The sequence below is a fragment of the Mustela nivalis genome (assembly GCF_964662115.1).
Source record: "Mustela nivalis genome assembly, chromosome: 5".
NCBI lineage: Eukaryota > Metazoa > Chordata > Mammalia > Carnivora > Mustelidae > Mustela > Mustela nivalis.
Window position 1 is genome coordinate 101960251 of NC_139024.1, and position 22914 is coordinate 101983164.

Below are 22914 nucleotides of genomic sequence, written 5' to 3' on the forward strand. Positions count from 1 at the left end.
GAAATGAAAATTGTTTTTTTAATTATAGGATGTTAAGCATGAAGACTATATTGACCATCAGAAGGATAAAGTTGCTTTAACTCTGGCTCGTCTAGCCCGCCATGTTGAAGTGGAGAAACAGCAAAAGGAAGAGAAGAATAGAGCATTCAGGGTATGTGGTTATTTTAATTGGTGCTTTACCAAATCATGGAATTGCTTATAATAAAACTGTAACAAATTTGTCATCAAAAAATGAATCCAAGTTCAGCATGGACTCTGGATACCTCATCACTTTAGTACTTCATGATATTTTTTGTATCTCTGTCTTTAGTTTGTTAGAGTCTAATCATATATGTATATAGGAGAAAAAATAGAATTGAGTGGACTTTATTTTGGGGAATTAAAAATCATGGGATTTCTTTATAGCAGGGTTTCTGGTTTCCGTATCACAAGAGTTTATTGGTGCTTTTGTAGACATAAGCTGTTAAATGGTCATTTTCTACCGAATAGAATGAGACCACTTTCTCAAACTTCAGCCTGCTCCCTCAGATTAACCTGTTACTAAAAGGAAGAAATTTTAATCAGGTTTGTAGAAGAGCTGCTATGTGGAAAATGAAGCCTAATTTAGAATCTCTGATGATATAAATCTTTTTCTTCACTTGCTTTAGAAGGCCGCAGACCAGTTACTTAAAGAATCTCTTAGTACTGGGGCATCTGGCTGGCTCTGTTGGTGGAACATGTGGCTCTTGACCTGGGGGTTGTGAGTTTGAGCCCCATGGTAGGGAAAAAGCTTACTTAAAAAATTTTTTTTTAAATAAAATAAAAATGAAAAAGCAATATCCCTCATTATTGACAGAGTAGAAAGTTGATGAGTTGGGTAAATTAAGCTTCATCCTAGGAGGTTTGTGTTTGTTTGTTTTTTTAATTTTATTTATTTATTTGACAGAGATCACAAGTAGGCAGAGAGGCAGGCAGAGAGAGAAAAAGAGGGAAGCAGCCTCCCTGCTGAGCAGAGAGCCTGATGCTGGGCTCGATCCCAGGACCCTGGGATCATGACCCGAGTTGAAGGCAGAGGCTTTAACCCACTGAACCACCCAGGCACCCCTCATCCTAGGAGTTTAAAAATGGAAATTGAGTGGTCCCTGGCTGACTTACTCAGTAGAGCATGCCAATGTTAATCTTAGGCTCCTGAGATCAAGCTTCACATTTGGTGTAAAGCTTGAAAAAAAAAAAAAAATTGAAATTGAAATCATGGCTCTGCCAGCAGCTGTTTGGATTTTAGCAGGTCCTTATCTTTTATAGACTTTGGGTTTTAATCTGTAAAGGGACAGAGTTGGAGATGATCTTCCAAGTTAAGTACTATGATTTTTTAATTTTAATATCTCTGTTTTGATTCCTTGTCCATTGGTTATCATAGAGGAGTTTATATATTTCTGTAGCCTCTGTTTTAGTATCTCCTAATCCTGTATAAAATAAACAAATATTCTTTACATTTAGAATTAGATTCGTTTGGGGACTTTATAATGTAATACCAATTAAATGAGAGCATAGTATTCTAGTTGTATGTTTAAAATGCTTAATGCATAAAGATACAAAAAATAGGATTATTTCTTTATTGGTAGAGATACTATTCAATTTTAAGGATGATTCTTTCCCCAAACTATGTTAAGTGTATTGTTTATGAGGAAAATCTCTTTGAGAGAGGGATGGTTCAAAGCTGTCCTTTTCCACAGATTTCCTGAATGATGCTAGCTTCTTTTTCCAGGCGGTGTTCCACATAGATTATAAAACATCTGTAGTGAGTTCAGATAAGAAAGCATCTTACAGGCACTGTGGTAACTGGGGCTTTTCTCAGGGTGGTTTCACTTCCCCCATGTAAGTGCTCATTCATTCTAGTAATGACTTTATCTCAGCATTGAAGAAAGTTTTTTGAAATTCTGAAAATCTTGTTTAACCAATTGTAAAGAATAAATATATATCTAGATTTCACTAGGGAAAAACCAACTAATAGATATCTTAGTTTATTGCTTGCTATCTATTCATGATTTTTAAAAATTTGGTTTCCTGTATGGATAACTTGTTTTTAAAAACTAGATGATAGAAAAGAAAAATGAAACAAACTATCCAGAAAGGAAGATAATGAAACTAAAGTAAAAATGATTGTTGAGGAATTCTAATGACTGATGACTCTGACTAAAACTGGATAGTAGAAAATATATTCCAACTATTCTTGGGCCTTTTGAATTATTGATGTATTACTGTTAAGGTGAATTTTGTATCTTTTGTGATGGAGTGGTTTTAATGAAAGAAAGAAAATTTATTACAATCTTCATTGGATATGGGGCACCTGCCTGACTAGTCAGTAGAGCATGCGACTCTTGATCTCAGGGTCATGAGTTCAAGCCCCATGTTGGATACAGAACCTACTTAAAATTAAATAAACAACAACAAAAGCCCTCTTCTCTGGATAAATCACTTTCAGAGATAATGTTGTGTTGGCTAGTTAGTTGACCAGCTACCAGCTTTGCTCATTGATAACTCTAGGAGTTAGATAACTCTAGGAGTTAAGATGACTTGCAAGAAGGGTTATATACCTCACATTTGTGGAAGAAGCTTCGTGTAACAAAGGAAAAAGGTGGCTAATTTGGGGATGACTTCAGCCAATAAGTGTTTTTTTGAGCATTGACTATTATGGGCACAGAGTTCAAATTCTGTTGTAAAAATGCCAGAGAACATTTTTTAAAACCTGTTTATTGGGGCACCTGTGTGGCTCAGTAGGTTAAGCCGCTTCCTTCAGGTCAGGTCATGATCCCAGGGTCCTGGGATTGAGCCCTACATCAGGCTCCCTGCTCAGCGGAGAGCCTGCTTCTTCCTCTCCCTCTGCCTGCTGCTCTGCCTACTTGTACTCTCTATCTCTGTGTCAAATAAATAAAAACCTAAAAAAAAACAACAAACAAACTTTATTATTATTTTTTTTAATTTTATTTATTTATCAGAGGGGGGAGGGAGAGCAAGCACAGACAGAGAGAGTGGCAGGCAGAGGCAGAGGGAGAAGCAGGCTCCCTGCTGAGCAAGGAGCCCGATGTGGTACTCCATCCCAGGACGCTGGGATCATGACCTGAGCCGAAGGCAGCTGCTTAACTGAGCCACCCAGGCATCCCACAAACTTTATTTTTAATTTTTGGAAGTTCTTTAAAATAAATAAGCTATTAGCTGGCATGGAGTAGTATTTGATCTTAATTATATTAATTTAAGAGTTTTTATTGCGGGGGCCTGGATGGCTTAGTTGTTAAGCTCAGGTCATGATCCCAGGGTCCCGGACCAAGCCCCACATCAGGCTCCCTGCTTGGTGGGGAGCCTGCTTCTCCCTTTCCCACTCCTGCTTTTGTTCCCACTCTCACTGTCTCTCACAAAGAGATAAATAAAATCTTTTTTTAAAAAATTTTTTATTGTGATAGATTTTGTAAGTAACTTTGATAAGTGGTTTAATTTTGTACATTAGAAAATGTTCTTTAGAGTCTACCAGATTCTTGTCATATTGCTTTCTTTGGATAAACTAGCTTTGTTCTCCAAACATGTAATTTGGAACACTACTGTACAATGTGCTTTGAATAAAAAAAGTATTTGATGATTTGTGAGATACTGCATATTTATTATATGCACATTAACACTCCAAGGCTTTCGAAGTCCTGCACTAAAGGAACTTTTAAAATTTTGTATTCAAACCAGTATTTATATACTTAATTTGGTTATAGAGAATTTTTAATATATATATAATGCTTGTTAACATTTTTGAGAATGAGTATTCTATGGCTGTACTTTGAACAATATTGTGTAGATTTATTTCGGTTTGAAATCTTGAATCTCCCTGTTCCCCTCCTTATCATTTCTAATAGAAGACCCTGTTATATTGCTAACTAGGCCATTCATTATTCTGGCCTATATCTTGTAAATCTAGAATTTGTGACTGTGATTTCTTTTAAGAACAAAATCTTGTTAAGGTGCAATAAGGTGTACTGGTTAAGTGCATGGATTCTAGAATTAAGTTGTGAGAGTCTAGATCTTGACATTTTTATATATCCTGAGACAATTTATTTGACTTTTCTGTACCTCAGTTTTACCATCCTAAAATGCAAACAATAATAGAGTTATTGTAAGAATGAAATCTAAAATGGTTTTAGAATCATGTCTGGCATGGGGTAAGTGATTAATAAGTATTAATTGTTAGATACAACATGATTAGAGATTATGCAAATAGATTTATAAATAATGTATAGAAGAACTTAAAGACTAACAGTCTAAAGCATAAGTCTAGTTTCAAGGTTGGCATTGGCCTACTGGCTCTTTTTGTAAATAAAATTTTATTGGAACATAGCAATGCCCATTTGTTTACATGTTATCTGTGGCTGCTTTCAGGCAGAGTTGAGTAGTTGCAGTAGAGTTGAGCTGCAAAACCTAAAATATTTACTGACTGACCCTTTATGGAAAAAGTTGGCCAACCCTAGATTTAGATGGTGATAAATGCTTTATACCAGCCCATACTAAGTACTAATGAAATCTGCTCTTATTAATACTATTCACTGAACAAATATTTAATAGGCTTCTGTATACTTCATACTGTATGTGGAAACTTTGAAAAGGATGTATAAAAGTTTAAAAATGAAAATCATCATTCATATTTTTATTCCCAGAGATAATCATTGATGTTTTTTGTATTTTCAGCCTTTGTTCCCTCTCTGCAGATAGAGTCACATGTAGCTTGAAATAAATCTTTACTTATATTTGGCCTCATTTGTTTATTACTATTTGGTGACCTACTTGATACAAAACATTTATTTCTGCTTCACTGAAAGTTTGGTTAGTGTTTCTAATTGACTTCATGAAATGTATATGCCATAATTAAACAGTACCCCATTATTGGAGATGTAGTTATAGTGAACTTTGTGCAAATATAGATTACATTGGGATTAACATTTCAGAGTATGAACTTTTGTTTTGACTTATCTATTTGGGATAGATGTCTAGATGTGGAGTTACAGGCATAAAGGATAATCAATATTTTCTGATCACTCTATGTGTTAAAATTCTTTTCTCAAGGAAACCAGGTTAGTAATCATAGGTTAATTGATTTTCTTCTTAATACCTTCAGGAAAAAATCGATTTTCAGCATGCTCATGGGTTACAAGAATTGGAATTTATTCGAGGACATTCTGATACAGAAGCAGCAAGACTGTGTGTGGACCAGTGGCTAAAAATGCCAGGTACTCTTTAGAGATGAGAGTGGAACACTAAGGTTACTGAGCTTCTCTAAAGCCTTAAGGGGTTACATCTGTATTATCCAGTTGCTAATAAGTATATAAAGTATTAAAATTTAGTTTCAGTGATACTTAGTAATGGCCTACTTTATCAGTTGTCTTCCCACATTGACAGAAGTATATTTTAAATATAATAGGTCATCCTTAATGACCTATAATCATCCTTGATAACCTTGTTAGATGTTGCTCATTAATTTATTCATGTTATTTCATAGTTATTACATGAAATAGTGCATGTGTCTTTGGGTTTCTTTTCGGTCAGGAAAGTTGCTCTAATGAAATAGAATTTAAGCTGAGATCTAAAGGATTGGTGTTTACTTATTTATCAGTATAGCCAGTGTAGATATTTGATAAGGACATGTCCACATGGAGGTGTCTAAAGCATTGGGTAGCTTCTTCACTAACTCTGCAGACCTGAGATTCCCAGAGTCACTATGGAACATTTTCCCCCCCACCAGGTAATTTGTTGGAATTTTTTTGTTGTTTTTGGAATTTTTAAGAGCCAATAGGACACTCCTACCATGGCAACTTTTCTTGCCTTTCTTGTACAAGAAAGAAACACTGAGCATTTAAAAGGCTTAGGATATCCATAGAAGCCTTAACTGTGGATTTACTCCAGCAGAACATTTAATTGCAAAAAGTCATTAGAATTATCTGCCGAAGTGTTGCTGAACTTGAATAGATAGCTTGTTGTTTTAAAGCTAGTTTTCAGGGGTGCATGGATAGCTCTGTTGGTTAAAGCATCTGACTCTTGATTTCAGTTCAGATCTGAGTCCCAGGATCAAGCTCTTTATCAGGCTCCATGCTCAGCAGGAAGTCGGCTTGAGGATTCTCTCTCCCTCTGCCCCTCCCCCAACTTGTATTCTCTCTCTCTCGCAAATGAATAAGTAAATCTTTAAAAATAAAGTTTTCAGGGGCACCTGGGTGGCTCAGTGGGTTAAGCCTCTGCCTTCAGTTCAGGTCATGATCCCAGAGTTCTGGGATCGAGCCCCACATCAGGCTCCCTGATTAGTAGGAAGCCTGCTTCTCCCTCTCCCACTGTCCATGCTTGTGTTTCCTCTCTCACTGTGCCTCTCTCTGTCAAATAAATAAAATCTTTAAATAAAGAAATAAAGTTTTCAGAGGGCTTTTCTTTGAGTCTAATTACCACTGATAAGATAATTCCAAAGTTCTGTGACAATCCCATTATGTTGGATTAATAGGATTGTATGTCTCTGCAATCAGACTGCATACTCTGTGGAGACAGAGACCAAGGTTTTTTAATCCTTTTTTTGTGTAAATACCCAAGAAGAGGGCTCAGCTTAGAGATACTCAAATGTTTGAATATTACCCAAGATGGGCTATAAACATTTATGTATGAACACAGAAAAGAAGCCTAGAACTTGGGTTCCAAATGTAACTGTCATTCAACTAATCAAAAGAATCGTTTGGCATTCGAGATCTACTTTAGCAAAAGGTACTTAGAAATTATGGTAAATGGTTTTGTCTCCTTGGGTGTTCTTGTTAAGGATCATATTTAAAAGAAAACTCCCTCTTGAGATGCCTTCTGTTCTCAGTAGAAGTTAATGACTTAATTCAGCTGCATCAGAATCACATGGGAGCTTTTAAATACATACCTGGGCCTCATCTCCAGGAATAATTTTAGGTTATCTGTAGTTTTGGGAAGGTTCCTAGGTAATTTTGATAGGAAAATGGAGTAGAATTGTAAGACTTTATGAGCTCTAAGATCTCTTCTACAAATAGTTTATCACATATGACTCTAATACCTTCAAGTCCTGTCTAGACCCCTTAGGCCTGATCCTTGGCCTCCAGATTGGCAAAGTATTTTAATCACTGTAAAATGAAGTCATGAGCATCTGTTTTGAGTTATCTGGTCAAGTCGGAACAAATGACTCATTTAGCTAGTCTTCATGATTTTTTTTTTTTTTTTTAGTATTATTATTTTTATTTGAGAGGGAGGGAAGGGGCACAGAGGCAGAGTGAGAGGGAGAAGCAGACTCCCTGCTGAGCAGGGAGCCCCATGCAGGACTCTGTACTAGCTTGAGCCTCTGAGATCGTGACCTGAGCCAAAGGCAGATGTTTAACCAACTGAGCCACCCCAAGAATCTTTATGATTCTTGACAAAACCTGGTATTTCATGTACATTCAGGACACACCTGATTCGTTGGTGGCTAATAAGCTTGAGCCTGGAGTTACGGTGTCTAGTATGCTCTTTTTTTGTGATTTAGTTTTTTGCTTGTTCCCTGCAACAGCACTATAAAACTGAACTTTAGGATCTATTGCTAGAATAGCTGCTTTAGCATTGGGCTATATTTGGTATGGTTCTATTCCATAAATTAGTTTTAGAGAGTGCTGGGATGTTTGGATAAGGTATAGCTGGGGAAACAGAGATGAGCCATTGTTCTCTTCAGTTATAAAAAGTGAGGTTCTACTTCTAAGTAGCATTAAGGGACTTTTTAAATCTATCCAGTATTGTGACTCAGCTCTTTGGTTAGAAGAACTTTATAATTATGCTACTGAAATTTATCTTTTTTTTTTTTATTTTAAGATTATTTATTTATTTGATAGAGATAGAGAGATCATAAGTAGGCAGCAGAGAGAGAACCTGATGCGGAGCTCCATCCCAGGACCCTGAGATCATGACCTGAACCAAAGCAGAGGCTTAACTCACTGAGCCACCCAGGCACCCCTGAAATTCATCTTTTGTAGACCTTTATAGTTAGGCCAGTTTGCATACATTTGAATATTTAGTAACTTAAAAACAACACTCTCTATACTATTTAAGGAAAAGGGCTATTTAAATCTCTGTATTTTGCCTTTCCATGGAAAAAGGTTATTTTCTTTCATTTGATTGTTTTCCCCAATTTTATTTTTATCTAGAGCCTTTATTTGGCTAAATAAAAGTCTTAATGGGCAATAGCTAGAATGTAAATGAACAGTAAAGAAATTTTCATTATTCTGACTACATTAAAAAATTAAGGACAAAAAAGGTGTATTGTCATTTAATGCCTCTTTAAAATTTAAATGTGATTAATGTGGGGCTCCTGGGTGGCTCAGTGGGTTAAAGCATCTGCCTTCAGCTCAGGTCATGATCCCAGGGTCCTGGGATGGAGCCCCACATCCAGCTCTCTGCTCAGCAGGGAGCTTGCTTCCCCCGCCTGCCTTCTGCCTGCTTGTAATCTCTGTCTGTCAAATAAATAAATAAAATCTTTAAAAAATATGTTTAATGCTATGCTGTTCATTGTTTGTTGGCAGAACATATTTATAAGCATTTTGGCAGCTTTTAATGGTGGGCTTTTCCACCCCCAGCCTAGAACTAAAACGGCAGAAAAATAGCTAAAACCTTAAATTTATATAATAACCATTTGAAGATCTTAAAATTAGATGATGTTAAAAGAATAACGATCCATCCTATTGAAATCCTTAGGGGCTTTGTAGAAACTGCCATAAAGATAAATACCCAGTTTTCTGTTGTATGAAATATTCAAGGCATTGAAACAATCCACAAGAAATAATAATAATACAGTGGAGTCAGTAATCAAACTGTCTGTATGTAACTGCCTGATAAACAGTCAGAATCCTGGCAGTTTTACATTTCATGGTTTATATAATGTAATCCTAAATTTTCCATCATATATCATGCATTAGGAGTTTCCCTGGAACAAAATTTGGCCAGAGTTGTGTCACTGTAAGATGAAGACTATAAAGAAATAAAGGGGATGAAGAATGGACCAGGATAAAGAGAGATTAATTAAGAAAAACTAGTGAAAGAGGTGTCTGGCTGGCTCATTCCATAGAGCATGTGACTCTTGATCTTAAGGTTGTACAGCCCTGTGGTAGGTGCAGAGTTTGCTTTCTTAAACAAGGGAGAGGAAAAAGAAAAAGTAATGATGGGCAGACTTTGAAAGGAGAAAAAGAAAAGGGATAAAATAGAATAAGTAGAAAAGAGAAAGATAACGATAAGTAAATCTTTGGTTTGTGTTCTATAAATTTATTGCTGAGACCTGCATTACTTGACATCCATGTTGGAACTAATTGATGAATGCCTGGTATTTTTCGAAAGTATCACTCTTACTCTCCTTGCCTCCCTAACCTCTCCACTCTTCCCCCCCTTTCCTAGTTGCATTTTTTAACAATTTTCAGAGAACTCAGATCTTTTATAATATAGCTAAACTTTCTAATATGTTTAAGATAGTTAAAAGAGGAAAAAGAATGAGAAGATCTTTACCAGTTTATATAAATGAAAAGGGAAGTGGTGATTCTGTAGAGCAACTGATTTTCTAATCAGTATCTGATCTTTGACATTTGTTAGCTATTGAACTTAAAGAATCACATTTTTTTCTCTCAAGAGAATGTTACTTAAAGATGTTAACAGCTTTCTTGTCATCTCTGTCAAATAAATAAATAAAATACTAAAAAAAAAAAATAAGATTCTCTCTTACTCTTCATCTCCAACCACTTACTTTTCCCTGACCTCCCCAGCTCACTAGAGCACTCTCTCCTCTCTCTTTTCCTCTCAAAAAAACAAAACAAAACAAAAAACCTTAAAAGATGTTAACAACTTTACTTGTCCCAAACACCTGTTTATTTTTAGGTGATAATATCTTTTATAAGAAAGAAAGAAAACACTTAATTGCAATTAGAATCACCCAGTTCATGCTGTATCATAATTTTTTTTTAAAGATTTTATTTATTTATATGACAGAGAGAGATATCACAAGTAGGCGGAGAGGCAGGCAGAGAGAGAGAGAGGAGGAAGCAGGCTTTCCATGGAGCAGAGAGCCCGATGCGGGGCTCGATCCCAGGATCCTGGGATCATGACCTGAGCTGAAGGCAGAGGCTTTAACCCACTGAGCCACCCAGGTGCCCCTGTCATAATTTTTTTTTAAGAATTTATGTATTTATTTGACAGAGAGAGACACAGCAAGAGAGGGAACACAAGCAGGGGAAGTGGGAGAGAGAGAAGCAGGTTTCCCGCCCAGCCGTGAGCCTGATGTGGGGCTCGATCCCAGGACCCTGGGATCACAACCCAAGCCAAAGGCAGATGCTGAGTGACTGAGCCACCCAGGCACCCCTGTTTTGTCATAATTTTGATTACCAGTCCAAAAGTACAAGTATCTGAAGTAAGAACATAAGAATTTGTATTCCAATGATACAGGACTCAAAACAGGAACAATTAATTCTGGAACAAAAAGTTCATTCCGAAGAGGAGGCCAAATGCGGGTGTCTGGAAAACCAATTTTATGTCCCATAATGCACTGTAACAAGGAATTTGATAATGGGCACCTTCTCTTAGGACATTTGAAAAGGTGAGTATGATAGAATAATGGATGCTGAAGAGCTAATGAGTTACAAAGTGATTGCATAAAATGAAAGCATGATACACCTGTGCCATTGTGATCATAGCTTTATATTCCAAACTCAAATTGTTTTGTGCTTTTATGATACAGTTAGGTTTCTTACAAGGTTTAAAGTCAGATTTTTTTCTAGTGATATTCTGTCTTTCAAGGCATGTAGCCTTTAAATATGTATTTATTCTTAATATGTCTCATAAAATTCTGAACAGATTTTTTTACACTCTGATACGCAGTTGAATCAGTTTTAGGAAATCCACCCCATAAATACAAATTTCAAGAGACATAAAGCACTTAGAGATATTTGATCTAGCCTAAAGAAAGCTAATACGGTATTACAAAACAAATGTTAAAGACAAACCAAAGGTAGCAAAATTCATAACAAATAATTCCATTTATGAAACCACCTTACTAATTTACTGAATTTTTGAATAGTAGAGCTTGAGAAAGTAAATATCAAGGGAAGGCAATATTAAAGGCATTAAACATTTTTACCTTCATAGTTTCTCTTTCAGATAGTTTAAAGATGGGAGTTGGGAGGTTGGGGACTCTTAGCCATTACCATTTCTGGCCATCTCACCCTACTTACACATTAAAGTACTATAAAGGCTCCTAGAGAGAGCTTCAGCATTCTGCAAATAACTGGGTAGCATACTGTATCTAAAGTATTTTTAAAAGTCTTCAATTGTAAAATGGCACATAACTTAATAAATGATTAAAATGAACATTAAAGAGATTAAAAGCCATTTTTAAGAAACAGGTGTTTTCCAGAAATCTTAAGATGAGATTATTATTCCATTGGTTCATTTACAACTATTTGTGAATTTTGTGGTAAATAAGGTAAAAAGGAAAAGGTGATGGCTCTATAATTTTCAAACTGGAATTTCACCATTTGATTGGATCTTGGGTACATTTTATTTATTTCATCGATTTTATTGGATGTTGGGTACTTTTATGAAATCTTGAGCTAACTATCGATCACTGTTTGAAGAAATTACATGGTATCAAGGAACCATTTTATTTCTTGAAGATGAAGAACATTATTTGATATTTCGGTAGAAAACTATAAATTTCTGAGAGAGAGAGAGAGTGTGTGTGTGTGTGTGTGTGTGTGTGTTTATACAATTGAATAAATGCTTAAAAATTAAGCTCCTAAAATGTGGACTTTTCTAATGTTACCTCTCTTTTGCTGAGTAGGTTTGATCACTCTCCATGTGATCCAACAATTACATTACATGGACCATTCATCAATTCCTTTGCTTGTGTAGTATGTTACAAAAATTTTGTTACTCAACAGCAATATAGGGATCACCTCTTTGCTAAGGTAAGAAGAGCATGTCCTAAATTAAGAGTAGGTATTTTTTTTTTTTTTCTAGAGAACCATGGGATTCGATATAGGTGTTTCCTTGCTGCTTTTAATCACCTACAATCACCTATAATCACAAATAACCAATGATACATATAAGGTTCAAAATTATGATTGTTTAAGGAGAATAAAATGATTTGGAACATTAAATGTTTGTGTACAGGTAAACTTGATTAGTGAATACCAGCAGTCCTAAAGATTATCATAGAGACCCTTCCCTTGATGGAGTTGCTCTGTGGAATTAATCTTATTCAAGATCGCTCATAATGAGGGACGCCTGGGTGGCTCAGTTGGATAAGCAGCTGCCTTCGGCTCAGGTCATGATCCCAGCGTCCTGGGATCGAGTCCCACATCAGGCTCCTTGCTTGGCAGGAGCCTGCTTCTCCCTCTGCCTCTGCCTGCCATTCTGTCTGCCTGTGCTCACTCTCTATCCCTCTCTCTCTCTGACAAATAAATAAAATTTAAAAAAAAAAAAAAGATTGCTCATAAGGAGAACTAGAACCTTGATATTAAGTCCTCTGCCTTTCACTGCCTATTGAAATGTTGGAGCCATGTAGTAAGTAATAATTCTTTTATAAATGGTAGTATTAAGAACTCTAGTATTTTAAAAAAGGCTCTTTTATGTAACTTTCATTAAGTATTAAATCTCAAGGGATACAAGTTGATTCATGGCATATGCAAATCTGTATAATATACAGTTCTGTAATAACTGTTTACCATGTTTGAAATATCTTTAATGACTTATTAACATTAAAGAATGTTAATTGTTAATATGTTCACTGTGGAAAAAAAATTTTTAAGTTTTTATTTTAATCACTCGGTGCTATCATGACACATCCACTCTTTAATCCTCATCACCTATTTCACCCATCTCCAGACCCACCTCCCCTCTGGTAACCAACAGTTTGGTCTCTCTTGGTTTCACACTCTTTTTCCCTTTGCTCATTTGTTTTGTTTCTTAAATTCCACATATGAGTGAAATCATATGGTATTTGTCCTTCTTTGACTTATTTTGCTTAGCAGTATACTCTCTAGCTCCATCCATGTTGTTACAAATGGCAAGATTTCATCCTTTCTGAAGGCCGAGTAATATTCCATTATATTCCACATCTTCTTTATTCATCAATCAGTGGATACTTGGGCTCTTATAATAATGCTACTATAAATATAGGCATTCAGTATCCATTTGAATCAGTGTTTTTGTTCTTTAGGTAAATAGCCAGTAGTGCAGTTACTGGGTCTTAGAGTAGTTCTATTTTTAACTTTTTGAGGAACCTCGATGCTGTTCTCCACAGTGGCTGCACCAGTTTGCATATCTACGAACAGTGCTCAAGGGTTCCTTTTTTTCCACATCCTCTCCAATACTTGTTTCTTTTGTTTTTGATTTTAGCCATTCTGACAGATGTAAGGTGATCTCTCATTGTAGTTTTGATTTGCATTTCCCTGATGATGAGTGATGTTGAGCATCTTTTCATGTGTTTGTTGACCGTCTGGATGTCTTCTTTGGAGAAATGTCTGTTCATGTTTTCTGCCCACTTTTTAATTGGATGATTGGTTTTTTGGCCATTGAGTTGTATACATTCTTTATATATTTTTGGATACTAACCCTTTATCAGATATGTCCTTTGCCAATGTCTTCTCCCATTTAGTAGGTTGCCTTTTAGTTTTGTTGATTGTTTCTTTCGCCGTGCAGAAGCTTTATTTTGATGAAGTCCCACTAGTTTATTTCTGTTTTTATTTCCCTTGCCTTAGGGGATACATCTAGAAAAATGTTGCTGTGGCCGATGTCAGATTACTACTGCCTGTGCTCTCTTCAAGGATTTTTACGGTTTCAGTCTCACATTTAGGTCTTTTTTCTTTTTATTTATTTATTTGACAGATGGAGATCACGAGTAGGCAGAGAGGCAGAGAGAGAGAGGGGGAAGCAGGCTCCCCGCCAAGCACCCGATGCGGGGCTCAGTCCCAGGACACTGGGGTCATGACCCAGAGGCAGAGGCTTTAACCCACTGAGCCACCCTCACACTTAGGTCTTTAATCCATATTGATTTTATTTGTATGTATCGTGAAAGAAAGTGGTCCAGTTTAGTTCTTTTTGCATGTAGCCATCCAGTTTTCCCAACACCATTTGTTGAATAAACTATCTTTTTCCCACTGGAAATTCATTTCTCCTTTGTTGAGGGCCATATAATTGTGGGTTTATTTTTGGATTTTCTTTTTTTTTTTTTTAAGATTTTATTTATTTATTTGAAAGACAGCGATCACAAGTAGGCAGAGAGGCAGGCAGAGAGAGAGGAGGAAGCAGGCTCCTTGCCGAGCAGAGACCCCCCCCCAGGGGGCTCGATCCCAGGATCCTGGGATCATGACCTGAGCTGAAGGCAGAGGCTTTAACCCACTGAGCCACCCAGGCGCTCCTATTTTTGGATTTTCTATTCTGTTCCCTTGATCAGTGTGTCTGGTTTAATGCCAGTACCATACTGTTTTGATTACTGTACCTTTGTAATATAACTTGAAGTCTGAAATTGTGATACCTCCAATTTTGCTTTTCTTTTCCAAGAGTGCTTTGACTATTCAGAGTCATTTATGGTTCCATACAAATTATTAGGATTGTTTTTTTCTAGTTCTGTGAAAAATGCTGTTGTTATTTTGGTAGGAATTACATTAAATTTGTAGCATGCTTTGGATAGTACAGAAAATTAACAATTCTTGTTCTTCCAATCCATGAGCAAATGTCTTCATTTCTTTATATCATCTTGAATTTCTTTCATCAGTGTTTTTTTTTTTTTTAAGATTTTATTTATTTGACAGACAGAGATCACAAGTAGGCAGAGAGGTAGGCAGAGAGAGAGGAGGAAGCAGGCTCCCCGCTGAGCAGAGAGCCCGATGTGGGGCTTGATGCCAGGACCCTGGGATCATGACCTGAGCTGAAGGCAGAGGCTTTAACCCACTGAGCCACCCAGGCGCCCCTCTTTCATCAGTGTTTTATAAAGTTTTCAGAGTACAGGTCTTTCAGCTTTTTGGTTATGTTTATTTCTAGGTATTTATTGTTTTTGATGCAGTTGGTTCAATATTTGCAAAACAATCAACAAACATATCAGTAAGAGAAGGTATAAAAAACATGATCATTTCAGTAGTTGCAGAAAAAGCACTTGACAGTACAATATTCATTCATGATAAAAACCCTTAACAGTGTAGGTCTAGATGGAGCTTAACTTCAACATAATTAAAGGTCATATATGAGAAACCCACAGCTAACATCATATTCAGTAGTGAAAAACTGAAGCTTTTTCCCTAAGGTCAGGAGCAAGACAAGAATGTCCACTCTGACCACTTTTATTCTTCATAGTACCAGAAGTCCTAGCCACAGCAATTAGGCAACAACAACAAAAAATAAATAAAAAGGATCCAAATTGGTAAGGAAGAAATAAAACTTTTCACGATTTGCAGATCACATGACACAGAAAACCCTAAAGACTACCAAAAGCTGCTAGAACTGATAAATGAATTCAGTAAAGTAGCAGGATACAAAATCAATGTACAGAAGTCTGTTGCATTTCTGTATATTGATAATAATGAAGCAGCAGAAAGTAAACTTAGGAAAACAATATGATTTACGACTACACCAAAAACATTTATAAATACTTTTACATAAGATAAAGTGTCTGAATTTCTACATAAGAAAAGCAGTATGTTGTAAACATGAATGCTTAAATATGTGTTGAATCAGTACATACATTTTAAATCAATAACATTCTACTGTTTGACTATATTATAGTTCATTTAGTTTCCTATTAGATGTATTAATTGTTTCCATTTTTCTGTTACTAAAAACAAAACCAGTTTTGGGGTGCCTGGGTGGCTCAGTTGTTAAGCGTCTGCCTTCAGCTCAGGTCATGATCCCAGGGTCCTGTGATCGAGCCTCGCATCAGGCTCCCTACTTGGTGGGAAGCCTGCTTTCCCTCCCCCAGTTCCTCTGCTCATGTTCCTATCTCACTGTATCTCTCTCTGTCAAATAAATAAATAAAATCTTAAAAAAAAAATACTAGTTTAAATATCTTGGTAGCTAAAAACCTATAATAAATCACAGCTGTGGTTACAGCTATGTGCTGAGTGTTGTGAACCCTAGCAAGTCATCAAACCTGGGGATGGGGCGCCCGGGTGGCTCATTGGGTTGAGGCCTCTGCCTTCAGCGCAGGTCATGATCCCAGGGTCCTGGGATCGAGTCCCTCTCTCTCCCTGTCTCTCTGCCTACTTGTGATCTCTGTCTGTCAAATAAATAAATAATTTAAAAATCTTTTTTAAAAAACCTGGGGATGGTCTAGGAGACTCCCAACACAAGTGGTAACCTTGATATCGGCAAGAGGTTACTGTTGTAGGACAGTGATATGATGAAAATAATGCTTTATACCTTTAGAGCTAGAAAGATTCTTAATTCTACAATCAATTAGTTCCCTTTTTTAGGGACAGCAAAGAGATGGAGTGGTATTAGAATGGTAGCAGTGTTCAGGGTGGATTCATAGGTGTAGAAAGGTGACTTTTGTAGTAATTTAACTTTGAGATGAAAAAAAGGCTTTGCCTAGGTATTGGCATTTAGAATAAAGACCTTAAAGTAAAGCCAAAAGAAATATAGGGGTTTCTATTGTTGTGACAAAGGTTTGAGGAGAGAAAAGAAAAAGATAATCTTTTTTGGTGTTTTCAGGTGGTCACTAATACTCTACCTTTTTCAAAACAAGAGTCTTCAGGGTGTGTTTTCCTTTTCCAGGTCATTAGTGTTTTGTTCATTTTAATGAGCATATTTATCTTTTTATCTTTAGTAAATCTGAATAGGTATTTTAACCTTTAAATTCTTTCATTTGTGTTTTCCCAAATTTCATTTTGTTTCTTTTTTTTCTGGGAGTCACTTATTTTGTGCTGTTTTACCTTGTCTCCAGTAAGTAGATTTATGATGTTTAGTTTTCTGGGAAGGTTGATGGTAAAACAGAACAAAAGCTTTGGTTTCTACTGTCACTTTTCTTAGCTGTATGTACGCTAGAAGTTACTCAACATCTGCATGTCTTCGTCTCTAAAATGGAATCATTATAGTTACATGCGAGATATATAAAGCACTATATAAAGCACTTAGGACCTAACATAGCTCTTATTAAATTCTCCTTATTTATTCTTTGGAGAGTCCATCACAGGAACTCTAAAGGAAACTGGTATGCATTAGATTATAATTGTCTACCTTAAATCAGCCAGAAGAGGTCACTAGACGATTGTATACCTATGAATTCCATTTTGTAAGGCTGGCATTCTTCAGTGATAGAGCTGGAAATGATCACAATTTGCATTTTTGCCTTGCTACCCTCCGTGTTCCCTTTTATTTTTAGTTTCTTCTGTCTCAATCAGTGCTGCTTAAGCTTTACACACGAATCACTTTGGTATCTTGTTAAAATATAAGTTCTTACACTAGATCTGAGAGGAGACTTTAGATTCAAGATACCTAACAAGCTTACAGTTGATGCCCGTGCTGCTGGTTCTTAAGTCTCGCTTTGCGTAACAAGCGTCTATTTGATTTTGACATTAAAGCCATTTAATGGGTATACCACTAGATAGCTTCCTGCTTTCCTCCCTTTTTGGTGGTGATGGAGGTGTGGAGGTGGTGGAGATCATATTGTAAGCTCCTGTGTACCCCAGTGTCACTTGTGGGTCAATATGTATAACCTCTCATTCTGTACCTACGGCCTTTCTCTCATTGAAAGTGATTGTTCCCTTTTGTTAGCCCCTCCTCCCTACCCTAGGCAATCTGTCTCTATAGTTTTGCCTTTTCTGGATATTTCATATAAATGGAATTCTAGAATATGTGGCCTTTTGTGAGAAGATTCTTTCATTTGCCATAATTTTGTCAAGGTTCATCTTTTTTTTTTTTTTTTTAAAGATTTTACTTATTTAATTGACAGAGACATTGAGAAAGGGGAGGGAGGTTAAAAAAAAAAAAGAACAATGCTGCTAAAAATAAATGCGCAGGCCTTCATGCGGACATATGCCTTCAATACTTAGGTTTTGGGGTCATATGGTAATTATATTTGTTTGAAGAACTGCTAAATTGTTATCCAACACACTACCATTTTATTTTCTTACCAGCAATATATGTGGGTTCTGTAAAGTTTTGCAGGCAAGGTAAACACAACACCAGGCGAGGTAGGTGCAAGGCAAGATTTATTAAAGGCACTCTCAGGTGACGTTTCAGGGCCCAAGAGAAGGGGAGCCAGGGAAGTTGCGCCATGTGGAGGTGGGCACTCTCAGGCAAGGTTCCACGACTCCAGAGAGGGGAGTCGGGGAAGTCGTGCTGGGAGGGAGTCGGTGGGGTCTTTTATTGGGCCAAGGCAGGTCATGGGTTCACAGCCATACATGGTAAGGTATTTGGTGATCAGAGGGTATGGGGGGGGGGGTGGTCCCGATACTTCTGTTTCCTGCATAGGTATCGGGTTACCTACGGAGACCTAATCTGGGCATACATCATTTTGGCGGGAGAGTCAAGGGTTAAGGAAGGGGGGTGGAGGGGCCTGGAAGATGGAGGCCCCAGTGGTCATTTCTTTTGTTCCTCCTGCATTCCCGAAGCCACCAACCCAACAGGTTCAAATTTCTACACATCTTAACAACACTTATTATGTGACTTTTAAAACAGCCATCCTAGTGGGTATGAAATAATATCTTATTGTGGTTTAACTTATTTTATATATACACATGTATATAGTGTATTTTATTTTAATGTAATCAAAAATATAATGGTAGAAAGGAATTGAGTACTTTAACTTATGAGACATTCTGCTTCCCACTCCTTCCCCTAGTTTGTACAAGGAAATATGCTATACTTTTGCAATAGGTATATTTCATTTAAATTTTATGTAGAATCACGTTCTTTTTCTATTGAGCAAACACTTTAAACAAGCTTTATATTGAATCCATTTATGACTCATAATTGAACTAAAAATTACTTTGTTGACATTCTTCAAGTAAGGGGCATTTGTATAAATTTGTGTTTAGGAAATCCCTTTAGTGCTCTCATTTACCTTCTCATTGGAATGCAAAATATCTTCTTGAATGTTATCTTCTGCATGGTGTAGGTAGAAGTGGAAAGAGCAAAGAATTTATAACCAACATATAAGACTGTGTCTGAATGGTAGTTTTATCTCTTCCCAGGGTACTACTTGATTGGAGGGAAACTAAATTTTAGTTTTCTCATTTGTAAGTAATGAAAATAGTACTTCATGGGATTATTAGATTTTGAACCCTAATGTGGTGCTTCGCATGCACTCAATATATATGTAAATTTCTTATTCATTTTTTTTCAAGATGTATTTATTTGTCAGAGAGAGCACAAACAAGGGGAGCAGCAGGCAGAGGGAGAAGCAGGCTCCCTACTGAGCATGGACCCCAATGCAGGACTCCATCCCAGGACCCTGTGATCATGACCTGAGCTGAAGGGAGACGCTTAACCCACTGAGCCACCCAGGCATCCCATATATACTATTTCTATATCCCTAATGTTAATGATAGTTTAAGAAGACACAATACAACTTTTAAGGCTATTATTCTAAAGACCATTAACAAGATGTTAAATTATATTTATATATAAGCATACACACATACACATATATATGTATACATATAAATATATATTTTAAAATACTTTGTCTTGGGGCACCTGGTTGGCTCAGTCTATAGAGCATGTGACTCTTAATCTTGGGGTATGAATTCGAGCCTAGTGTGTAGAAAAGTATCCAAACTTAGTTAAGAGGCTCTTCTATCTCAAAACTAAAAATACTTTTAAAAAATATTTACCCCCTTGGGCGCCTGGGTGGCTCAGTGGGTTAAGCTGCTGCCTTCGGCTCAGGTCATGATCTCAGGGTCCTGGGATCGAGTCCCGCATCAGGCTCTCTGCTCAGCAGGGAGCCTGCTTCCTTCTCTCTCTCTCTGCCTGCCTCTCTGTCTACTTGTGATCTCTCTCTGTCAAATAAATAAATAAAATCTTAAAAAAAATTAAAAAAAAAAATTTACCCCCAATGTGGGGCTCAGATATTGACTACATCAAAATTTTTAAATAACCACATACAAAAGTAATAGATGTTTGAAAAATATTTGCAAAATGGTGCATGGCACAGTTACTTTTGTTAATAAAGAAAAGACACAGGTCAACCAGAAGAGGAGAAAATAAAAATGATTGAAACATCAGGCAAAAGGTTATGAAGAAGCAATCCACAAAATATGGAATATCCACAGAATTGCATGAATTAAGTACTCAAACTCACTAGTAGGAAATAAAAGCTAAAATAACAATGAGTATCACAATATCTGTCAGACTGCAAAAATGAAAAAAAACTATCCATAGTAGCTGTTGTGCCAGGCTCACACACACTGCTAGGGAATATGTAAATTGATAGAGCCTTTTTGAAAAACAATCCTATGGTGTCCTTTAATATTCAAGTACTAAACCTTTTAACCTAATAGGGCCACTCTGAATAATGAGAAAAATACACCTATAAATAAGGATATGTATTTAAGGATCGTTACAATACCATTGTTTATAGTAGCAAGGAGAGAAGGGCCTGGAAATGAATAGTTGACTAAGTCTTAGTAACTGAAGTAGTTTGCAACCATTGAGAAGAATGAATTAGAGATATGCCAGTTGATTTTTAGGGATTTCCCTTATGTATTGTGGAATAAGAGAAACTAAGAGGCATAAGAGTCTATAAGATGACCACATGTGGTAAAACAATGGCAGACCCTATATGTTTATTTCTATATATTTTTGTAAATTATTAAGCATGGAGATATTTATGGAAGAATACATAAACATAGGTTATACTGCAGAGTAGAGAGAATAAAGCAAAATTAAAGAAGTGTATGTGAGGGACGCCTGGGTGGCTCAGTTGGCTGGACGACTGCCTTCGGCTCAGGTCATGATCCCGGAGTCCCGGGATCGAGTCCCACATCAGGCTCCCAGCTCCATGGGGAGTCTGCTTCGCTCTCTGACCTTCTCCTCGCTCATGCTCTCTCTCACTGTCTCTCTCTCAAATAAATAAATAAAATATTAAAAAAAAAAAAAAAAAGAAGTGTATGTGATATGAAAACATTTATCGGGACGCCTGGGTGGCTCAGTGGGTTAAGCCTCTGCCTTTGGCTCAGGGTCCTGGGGTTAAGTCCCGCATTAGACTTCTCTTATCGGCAAGAAGCATGCTTCCCCACCCCTCTCTCTGCCTACTTGTGATCTCTCTCTCTGTGTCAAATAAATAAATAAAATATTTTAAAAAAAAAAAGAAAGAAAGAAAGAAAAAGGACACCTCGGTGGCTCAGTTGGTTGGACAACTGCCTTCGGCTCAGGTCATGATCCCAGAGTCCTGGGATCGAGTCCCGCATCAGGCTCCCAGCTCCACGGGGAGTCTGCTTCTCCCTCTGACCTCCTCGCTCATGCTCTCTCTCACTGTCGCTCTCTCAAATAAATAAATAAAATCTTTAAAAAAAAAAAAGAAAGAAAAAGAAAACATTTATCCATTAACATAATATAGATATATATATTAAAAAAGGAAAAACATATAGAAAGTAAATGTATATTTATTGTCACAAAGATGGTCAAGGTTTGTTTTTAAGAAAAAAATTTTTAATTCACATATGGAACCTCATGTATGATAAAAATTCCATAGTTCACACTCAGGGAAAAAAAGTTTTTATGTTAAAACCTGATACAGAATATTCCAAAGAAATAAGAAATTTTAAAAGTTGATTTTAAAAAATTGAATATTGATTTTAGTTGTCTTTAATACAGCTTTGCCTTGTATTTTAGGAAGCTGCAGATGATGAACATAAAAACAGCCTTCTTCCTCAGATTATTCAGTGTTTCGCGTGTCCAAATTGCTTCCTTCTTTTTAGCAGCAAGGATGGGTGTTTGAAGCATATGTCTGGAAAGAATCATTTCCATCAGAATTTTAAACTGGGTGGTATGTTAATACTCTCTTCTCAAAGTTATTGAACTACTTTAATCTTTGCTGACTTACCATACTTCTCAGATAATTCTTGAGAAAACTTAACCTCACATTAGATTGAAAACATGAAAGTGAAAGGCGGTCTTAATTTTTATTTTTCAAGACAAATTCTCAGTATTGGTCTGCACCTAATAGTAAGATTTACTTACCTTAAGGAATGAAGAAAAACTTGGGAAGAAAATACTTATTTAGGATGATGTTTTTATATATCCATAATATCTGGGAAGTTGGGTGTTACTCTGCATTTAAGACTCAGATTTTGAGTATGAGTTCAGCATCTTTTGTACTTATGGCTAGAAAATTGCTTCCCTTGGATTTTTATCATATAAATAACAATCTTTTACTAATGCCAGCCAATATTGAGAAAAGCAGAGGGGAGGAAGGTTGGGTTGCTGTCTACTAAAATCTTTGCAAGTTATAGTTTATTTTGTCTTTCAGATAACCAGGGAATAGCACATCCAATATTATTTCCATCTTTTGCAAAGAAACTTCTGATCTCTCTGTGCAAAGATGTCCCATTTCAAGTTAAGTGTGTGGCCTGCCACCAGACACTACGTTCCCACATGGAGCTCACTGCCCATTTCAGGTTTGTATAGATTTAGTCTGGCAATAATCTTTACCAGAGGGAAGATTCAACAGGTATTTTTCTATTCCATGTTTCTTTGCTTTTTTAAAAACAAGAATGTACATTAGTCTGGAAATTAGTCAAGTTTAGCATAATGAGAGAAATTAAAGGTGTGGGAAAAAGTGGATATGCTGATATTGCTGTGAATGTAAAAGAATTAATGGTTCTATGTGTTTTCTTTTCTGTGTGCTGTGTGAGTAGTATGTATACTAGGGGAGGAGTGGGTTAAAATAGAACTTTGGCTTTAAGTCAGCCA

At 36.5% G+C, this 22914-nt stretch overlaps 1 protein-coding gene across 6 annotated transcripts in view; it reads left to right on the forward strand.

Annotated features, from left to right (window-relative positions):
• The window catches only part of ZNF451 (zinc finger protein 451), a 145494-nt gene that overhangs the window by 89551 nt on the left and 33029 nt on the right, over positions 1–22914 (forward strand). For all 6 annotated transcript variants that reach the window (XM_082731261.1, XM_082731263.1, XM_082731265.1 and 3 more), the window contains 6 exons: positions 29–151; positions 5129–5240; positions 10453–10603; positions 11846–11972; positions 21835–21988; positions 22472–22619. In XM_082731261.1, coding sequence (XP_082587387.1) covers positions 29–151; positions 5129–5240; positions 10453–10603; positions 11846–11972; positions 21835–21988; positions 22472–22619 — 815 coding nt within the window. The remainder of the gene's footprint in view (positions 1–28; positions 152–5128; positions 5241–10452; positions 10604–11845; positions 11973–21834; positions 21989–22471; positions 22620–22914) is intronic.